The 9,060-nt window shown below is 32.4% G+C and overlaps 1 protein-coding gene across 1 annotated transcript; it reads left to right on the forward strand.

The window, feature by feature from the left end:
* The first annotated feature begins 4,119 nt into the window (after nucleotides 1-4,119).
* Nucleotides 4,120-8,761, forward strand: LOC116105315 (serine carboxypeptidase II-2). The gene is made up of 10 exons (XM_031391751.1): nucleotides 4,120-4,538; nucleotides 5,744-5,851; nucleotides 6,629-6,724; nucleotides 6,824-6,916; nucleotides 7,133-7,218; nucleotides 7,308-7,571; nucleotides 7,671-7,804; nucleotides 7,984-8,079; nucleotides 8,191-8,296; nucleotides 8,432-8,761. Exons 1-10 carry the CDS (start codon nucleotides 4,268-4,270, stop codon nucleotides 8,600-8,602), a joined length of 1,425 nt encoding a protein of 474 aa, XP_031247611.1. The 5' UTR covers nucleotides 4,120-4,267; the 3' UTR covers nucleotides 8,603-8,761.
* Nucleotides 8,762-9,060: the final 299 nt, after the last annotated feature.

Consider the following 9,060-nt stretch of genomic DNA (forward strand, 5'->3'; position numbering starts at 1 on the left):
GACAAATATGTACTTTACCATATTATATTTTAACTTTGTTTTTTCTTCTCACATCTCATAATTAATTAATAAATTTATTTAAAATTAGTAAGCTATAATTTAATCTGCTACAGTGTGGATTAGCATACCAACAACTACATGGTCCACATGATTAATTTATGCTTAAAATCAAATCACATGTGATCCCAAAATGTTTGGGCCCAATCAAATCAAATTATATATCTATAATATATTGTCATAAACTACAAAAAGAGATGATTAATTTGCTAGAAAATAATTATTGAGAAAGTGGGTCTTATAATATCCATTATTTTCATACATTTTTTTTTTTTTTTTTTTTTTTTTTTTTTTTTTTTTTTTTTTTTGTATTGATACATTTCAACATGTACAGAAATAATCAGAAATTTTTTTATAACAAAAGTGGATAATTTCATACAGAGTGGTGCATTTGTTTAGTTATTTAGAGTAATATTTTTGAAATATTATTAATAGGTAGAGTTGGATAGTTATTACGAGGTAGGATTTGAAATTAAAAATAGTATGATCCATTTGGTTTATTATTTTTACCCTATCCAACCTTAAAAACTAAAAAATGCATTTGTTTCAATATTCTCAAAATTCAATTATATTTTATTCAATTCAAAATATTAATAATTACATTTCTCGTAAAGATAACCCAACTCAACTCAACTTTACTTATTCCAAAATACTATTTTAAAAAGTATCAGAATAGTGAATAATTTATGATAGGATTTTGAGAATAAAAACACAAATATGAATTTTTATTTTTGGAATATGAATAGAATAGAGAAACAAACGCGTATTTCAGTTATTTGGAGTAGTATTTTTGAAATATTATTGTTAGATAGAATTGAGTGGTTATTATGAGGTAGTTGGGTGATTATTACGAGTTAGATTTGAAAACTAAAAATAGTTAAATAATTTTGGATATAATTTTGAGAATAAGGAAATAAATATGTTTTTTTTATTTATAATAGGAATAAAATACTCAAACAAATGCATCTTTTATTTATTTATTTATTTATTTATTTTTTTTGGTTAATGGGTTGTGTGAGCATGACCTACTAATACAATATACTATTGTAATTTCTCCGATAGATATATTACGAAGTTTTTAACGTACGGATCAAAAGTTAAGTGATATTTTATGTTATCTTTAATTTTGCATTTGTGAAGTCAATGACTAATTGTTGACCTTTAATTCACACTCAAAAATTTAAGACATCCATATTGAAGATTGAGTATATAAATAGAGTAATGTTATGCTTACACACCATTTTGCTATCCTTTATAAATATAATGTATAGTACGGGTACCATACGCATAGTACAGATACTATATGTAATTTTAACAAAGGTAATAAGACTGTTAGTAAAACTCGTGAGTAAGCATAGTATTTCTGATATAAATATAGGAAGTTGGGTCTCTCAAGTTTGTCAAAGCAACTCATGAACTGATGAAGCCAGCTCTTAAAGTTAAAACTTACTTTTAAAGCAAACATGCTCTTTGGAGCTACCAATTTCCTTGCTTGCATATGAAAATATGTAAAATCTTTATTATAAATGGAAATTATATAACGAACAAAAACAACCACAGTTCGTTACATTACAAATTTGATAATGTTATCAAATTGATAGACGCTATTTAATTAGAACACTTAACCATACATAACCATTAAAGATTTCAATTTAACGATGATTACTAGTTCAATACTGTTATGAATATTAACACTACTTTGGTATGTTATGATATATTTTACTTTGTGATCGAATTTATTGTTTAAACTTTTAAAATTTGTCAATTTAACGTTTTCTTCTCTCTTTTTTTTTTTTCATAATTTCGGTATTTTTTTTCTTTTTTCTTTTTAATGGAAATAAGAAATATATTTACAAAATAAACTCCATGCTTCAAAAGCAACCCAAGAAGCAAATGGACAAGAAGGGTCTCTCAATTTTGTTAACAATTGAAGGCAATTCAAGGACCATGAAGACCACTGTTTTGAATTTAACTTGTTTTCAAAGCAAATTGTTTTCATTTTTCATTTTTTTGTTTTTTGTTTTTAGCCCATGCTTTGAAACGGAAATGATAAAGCCACCGAAGATTGTGCACCGATTTTATGTACCGAATGATGTGGTAAAATCTTGACTGTCTATTAATATTCAGTTAAATTAATAAATGGTCAGGATTTAGCCACGTCATTCGGTGCATGAATTCGGTGCACTACTTCGGTGACTGTAGCATTACTCGCTTTGAAATCTAGTTGTTTTCAGAATTCCCTTCTTGGTAAGAGGAAATCTAAGGGTTCGTTTGGTTCTTTATTTTATACTCTATTCCCAATCCTATTTTCAAAACAACTGTTTGTTTCATTATTTAGAAAATATTATTATATTTTATTTAATTACTTTTAGACCTCTTAAGTTTATTAATTTAATTAAAAACCTTCAGAAAAAAGTTTAAAAATTAATAAAAACACCCTCACCCACTCATAGTTGTTAGATTATGGCAACCATAGTTAGTGGTAGCTGGAATCTATCACAACGGCATACAAACGATCGAAATTGGCCGGTAATTCGTCGGTTGCTGACGGCCATATCCTATTGGTCTGCATTGTAACGCCAGATTTTGGCGGTGGTGGTCGAAATTTGGCACTGTGGGTGGGTGAGAGTGTTTTTATCATTTTACAAAATTTTTATATATTGGGGTGTTTAGTTAAATTAGCAAACCTAAGCCTTTTTTTGTTAATTTTTAGATTTTACCTCTTAATAATCACCCAACTCAACTACCCAATACTATTTTCAAAATCTTATCCAAAATAACAAACCAAACCGACCTTAAATCATTGAAATTGTTGGAGTCAATTAGTGGATTGTGCCTTTGGGCTTTCGCTTCTGTTTGGACGATTTGAGTTGGGCTCACAAACATTATTTTAGAATTTTTTTTTTTCAAGAAATTTTTGAAGAAAATAAAATCATAAAAAATTTCCAAAAAATTATCATGACGTTTAGTAAAATAAGAAAAACAGAATTTTGTTTTCTGACAACATCATTTGCTGCAAAAGATGAACTCCTTTTTTATATAACCAACTTGTTATCATTGACTCCACCCATATAAAGCTTCTATTTTTATGCCAATAACAACCCACAAAATCTCCTCCAAGAATGGCCAATCCAAAAGGGTCCTCGTTTCTTTCTCAAATTGTGTTCATCTTGACATTTTCTTATCTGGGTAATGGCTTTTCTGTTGACCCAGTTGAGCAGCAAAGACTTGATAAGGTTCTGAAGCTTCCAGGGCAGAGTTTCAATGCCAGCTTTGAGCACTATGCTGGTTATGTTCCAGTAAATGAAGAGTTCGGGAGAGCTTTGTTTTATTGGCTGATTGAAGCTGATGAAGACCCTGATTCTAAACCTCTTGTTCTCTGGCTCAATGGAGGTCTCCAGTTTTGACTTTTACATACCCTTTTTCAGTTACTTTATTTTCATTGAAATAGTTTAACTCTTTCGCTTTTAATTTTGTTCTTAACTTTTTGATTGTGGGTCTCAAAGTTTTCATNAATAAAAACACCCTCACCCACTCATAGTTGTTAGATTATGGCAACCATAGTTAGTGGTAGCTGGAATCTATCACAACGGCATACAAACGATCGAAATTGGCCGGTAATTCGTCGGTTGCTGACGGCCATATCCTATTGGTCTGCATTGTAACGCCAGATTTTGGCGGTGGTGGTCGAAATTTGGCACTGTGGGTGGGTGAGAGTGTTTTTATCATTTTACAAAATTTTTATATATTGGGGTGTTTAGTTAAATTAGCAAACCTAAGCCTTTTTTTGTTAATTTTTAGATTTTACCTCTTAATAATCACCCAACTCAACTACCCAATACTATTTTCAAAATCTTATCCAAAATAACAAACCAAACCGACCTTAAATCATTGAAATTGTTGGAGTCAATTAGTGGATTGTGCCTTTGGGCTTTCGCTTCTGTTTGGACGATTTGAGTTGGGCTCACAAACATTATTTTAGAATTTTTTTTTTTCAAGAAATTTTTGAAGAAAATAAAATCATAAAAAATTTCCAAAAAATTATCATGACGTTTAGTAAAATAAGAAAAACAGAATTTTGTTTTCTGACAACATCATTTGCTGCAAAAGATGAACTCCTTTTTTATATAACCAACTTGTTATCATTGACTCCACCCATATAAAGCTTCTATTTTTATGCCAATAACAACCCACAAAATCTCCTCCAAGAATGGCCAATCCAAAAGGGTCCTCGTTTCTTTCTCAAATTGTGTTCATCTTGACATTTTCTTATCTGGGTAATGGCTTTTCTGTTGACCCAGTTGAGCAGCAAAGACTTGATAAGGTTCTGAAGCTTCCAGGGCAGAGTTTCAATGCCAGCTTTGAGCACTATGCTGGTTATGTTCCAGTAAATGAAGAGTTCGGGAGAGCTTTGTTTTATTGGCTGATTGAAGCTGATGAAGACCCTGATTCTAAACCTCTTGTTCTCTGGCTCAATGGAGGTCTCCAGTTTTGACTTTTACATACCCTTTTTCAGTTACTTTATTTTCATTGAAATAGTTTAACTCTTTCGCTTTTAATTTTGTTCTTAACTTTTTGATTGTGGGTCTCAAAGTTTTATTTTTTGTGAAGCACTTTTAGTTTCTTTCTTTCAATTCCTGTGTTCTGGCTCTTTACCTTTTGATTATGCTGACTGTTCATGCATCTGAATCTGTTACAGTATCATAATCCTGGCGAGGTCATTTTGACATATCATATTAGTAACATTAAACATAAAAATAGAATCATATATGGTTCAATGGAGGTCTAAAGTTTTCACTTTCGTGTGCCCTTATGTAGTTTCTTTGATTTTAGTAATTTTGTCTTGGTTTTTTACTTTTAGATTATGGTGAATAATCATATATCAGGTATAAAGTTACCAAATTTGTAGGTCTAAAGTATACAAGTTTTCACTTTTGTGAACCATTTTTAGTTTTTCTCTTCATTACTGTTGTATGGCTCTTCACTTTATTGATTCTGTTGACTGTTCATGAATCTAAATCTGTGAATTCATGTATTATCAGTTACACAGTCCCGGTATAGTTACTAAAGTTATGGGGTTATGATATACCACAAGGTCATTTTGATAACGTCATGTTAGTAACAATCAAAACAAAAATAGTACCATATTTGGCTTAGGTATAAAGTTTTCATTTTTGTGTATCCTTTTTTGTTTTTTTTTTTTTTGGTTACTGTTGTTTTGGCTTTTTACTTTTTGATTATGTTGAGAGATTATACAGATGCTTATGTGTATTCTTGTGTTATCAGTAGTAGAATCCTAAACCTAAAACCTTGCAGTTGAGAGATTATACAGACGATTATGTGTATTCTTGTGTTATTATTTTTGTGTATTCTTTCTTACAATTATGGGGTTATGATACCCACAAGGTTATTTTTAGTAACATAAGCGACTTTCTAAAAATTTATGACTTTTGTGTTCCACCTGATAAGGTGAAATTACTGGACCAGTAATATAGTTGTAACCTTGTTTATGATTAACACTCAAAAGAGGAATGAACAATAGTGTAAAATGAATGATGGCCAGACTTGTTCCTCTATTCTTGCTATTTTTTATCTATGGAAGTTGATATTTTTCTTGGCTTTTTAATAGCTCTCAACTTTATTATTCAGTTCTATGAGTTGATTCTGATTCAAGTGCTTTCTTTAGGGCCTGGATGTTCATCCATTGCATATGGAGAGGCAGAGGAAATTGGTCCGTTTCATATAAGACCAGATGGGAAGACCCTTTATTTGAATCCTTATTCTTGGAATCAAGGTAAGAGATACCTGATAGATTTTTCAATGAATCAATTTTTTATATTGTCAGTTTTGTGCATGTTGAAGTGGTAACTAGAAGAGTAACTGTTGTGTTTGATTTGTGGATAATCTGATGCAAGATTGATGCAGCAACATAATGCTCTGGTATTTTCTTAATGGAAATCTAAAATTTCCTAGCAAAAGAAACAACTAAGTAATATATTTTTTTACCAAATCATGATTTTTTTCTGTCATGTCTTTCTGTAAAATGATTTGAGATGATTAAGATTCCAGATTCCTGTTCTCCAAATAGTGAGATTATTTACAACCTTATACATGATCTTCCCCAAGTTTGACGCCAAGGATTCCTTGACAGTTTGAGTCCTCGACTTGACTAGTATTTAAGATTGCACAAAACCACTTTGTCTGCATAAGATAGTGTAAAAAATCTCTTGATAATGTAATTCTGGATTTATTTCATATTGAAGTTTCTCCCGAAAATGGTTATATGCAGTCCTTTGGATGTCAAATACTTGAATGTTCAGCATATATTTATATTCTCCTATGAGTTTAAGATGTTGTTTGTTTCTTTTTGCTGATAATCAGATTACCTCAGTAGAATAACCTGATTGAATATAGTTTAAATATGTGAACATGTGACATTTCGTTTAGATAGCTGTCCTAATAATATTCAAATTTTATGGTCATATTTTCCAGAATGATTAATTGTTACTTTTTCTTCTTTCCCTCGTTTGAGTGAACGCAATTATATCTAATAACTATCAACAACTTGCAGTTGCCAACATTCTGTTTCTTGATTCCCCTGTTGGAGTTGGTTTTTCATATTCAAATACATCCTCTGACCTGTTGAGCAATGGTGATAAAAGAACTGGTAATGCTTCTTCCACTTTGTATCTTGTAGTTCTGCAATAAACTTCTGGTCATTGCTGCTGTCTTATATATTAATTAACTTATCATCTTTGATTTGCAGCTGCGGACTCCCTGGCATTTTTACTTAAATGGCTTGATCGCTTTCCACAGTTCAAAGGCAGGGATTTCTATATCACTGGAGAAAGTTATGGCGGTATGAAATATGCTATGATTTGTATCTCTTCAGACTGCAAAAATACTGCACTTGTTAATGTACTATTTGCACCTTTTCCTAATCGATAGCTATAATGGCTGAGGATTTTATTAGAAGCTTTAAATTTATTTGACCTTATAATATCATTTTAACTCTATGCAATGGCATTGGAACTTCTTTTGAGTATACCTCAAAATGTTGTAAAATGTGTTCCAGGACATTATGTTCCTCAGTTGAGCCAAGCTATCGTGAGGTACAACCTAGCTACTGGGGATAAAACAATTAATCTGAAGGGTTACATGGTATGGATTTTTTATTGAAATCGCTATGGTTCATGGTCATTCGGACTCATGTGAACAGATTAAAATGTTAATTTGCATTTCTAATGCAGGTGGGAAATGCTCTGACTGATGATTTCCACGATCACTTGGGGGTTTTCCAGTTTATGTGGGCAGCTGGTCTGATATCTGATCAAACATACAAACTACTGAACCTTCTATGTGATTTTCAGTCATTTATTCACAGCTCAAGTTCTTGTGAAAAGATGCTAGATATTGCTGGTGAAGAAATGGGGAACATCGACCCATATAGCATTTTCACTCCTTCCTGCACTGCTAATGTTAGCCAGTCAAATCGGCTGCTGAAAAAAGTGCATGTGAGAACATGCTTTGTGAACTATGAAAGAACTCTTCTTTGAGTGACGCCTTAATATTTGATAACTTTTCAGATCATTATTGAATATTTCATCTTATAGGCTGTCGGTCACGTCAATGAGAAGTATGATCCTTGCACTGAGAAGCACTCCGTTGTATACTTTAATCGACCTGAGGTTCGAAAGGCACTCCATGTTATACCAGCAGCTGCACCTGCAAAATGGGATACTTGCAGGTATACTGCTTTTAAGAATACTTTATTAATGGTTGGTCGGTTCCTTTGCTAGTAGTAAATGGGGACATTAGTAGCTCAGTGCTTAGTTTAGTTGGTTGCAAATCCTTTTACAAAAAGTGGATTAGATAAATAGTAGCTGCATGCCTCCATAAATTTTCTTTCTTTTTACTATTTTGCAGTGATTTGGTTAGTAGTAACTGGAAAGATTCTCCTCGGTCAGTGCTGGACATTTATCATGAGCTTATACATCATGGACTTCGTATATGGATGTTCAGGTGCACTCTGACCTCTGCTTTTGCATTTTCATATGTCTGCGTGGTGTAATTTTTGAATGTAGCTAGTAGCATTGTAATGACTCTAGTCCTGTTTGTTCTTCCATACAAAAGTGGTGATACAGATGCCATTATCCCTGTTACATCCACCCGGTACAGCATAGATGCTCTTAAGCTTCCAACAATAACACCCTGGCATGCCTGGTACGATGAAGGACAGGTAAATCACTCTCCAATGAGCAATACTTGGTTTTTTCTTACAGTGAAAATGTTTATCATTCTATGAGGGACATAGAGAATCTACTTTCGGTGGACAAATAGTATTTACTCGGAATTAACATAATCTGCTGAGCAGGTGGGGGGATGGACCCAAGATTACGCCGGACTAACCTTTGTTTCAGTGCGGGGAGCAGGCCATGAAGTTCCATTGCATAGACCCAAACTTGCTCTTATACTCATCCAATCCTTCTTATCTGGAAGCTCAATGCCAACCTTGAAAGAACAAGTTGGCATCAGTGATTCCTGAAGTTCTTTGCTTCTCTTCACCTTTGAAAAGAATGATCAAAGAAGCACTTCAAAGGGAACTCCCCATAGGGAAATCTGTAAAATCCAATTTACGTTATACTTCATTTGCAGTTGAATTATTAAATAAAGAAAACAGTTGGACTTCATCCACAATCCCTAATTTCTTGTTATTTCTGAACTGATGCTTGACAAAATTGGATATGTTTGGTCATACTGTAAAATCACTGACTAAAAACACATACAAGGTCATCACAGATTCAGAAATTCACACACAGATATGTGGTTACTAAACCATGGATTGATGAAAGAATTAATTGTACTTCATTCACATAAAAATCCGGTTGTCGGATGAATCTTTGATTCATCATACATTAAATATGGATAAAAGAATCAATTAACTAATAAACTAAACTCAAGCATCAACAGATAGAAAAGGATGTTGCAGCAACTATTCGGCGG

The sequence above is a fragment of the Pistacia vera genome, unplaced genomic scaffold (assembly GCF_008641045.1).
Source record: "Pistacia vera cultivar Batoury unplaced genomic scaffold, PisVer_v2 Contig497, whole genome shotgun sequence".
NCBI classification, from domain to species: Eukaryota; Viridiplantae; Streptophyta; class Magnoliopsida; order Sapindales; family Anacardiaceae; genus Pistacia; species Pistacia vera.

Bases quoted from the DNA above. Each gene is read 5' to 3' on its own strand.
- LOC116105315 (XM_031391751.1), top strand. From the start codon at position 4,268: ATGGCCAATCCAAAAGGGTCCTCGTTTCTTTCTCAAATTGTGTTCATC. The intron at 4,539-5,743 runs GTCTCCAGTTTT...TGCTTTCTTTAG, and splicing joins TGTTCTCTGGCTCAATGGAG to GGCCTGGATGTTCATCCATT. The intron at 8,080-8,190 runs GTGCACTCTGAC...TCCATACAAAAG, and splicing joins CTTCGTATATGGATGTTCAG to TGGTGATACAGATGCCATTA.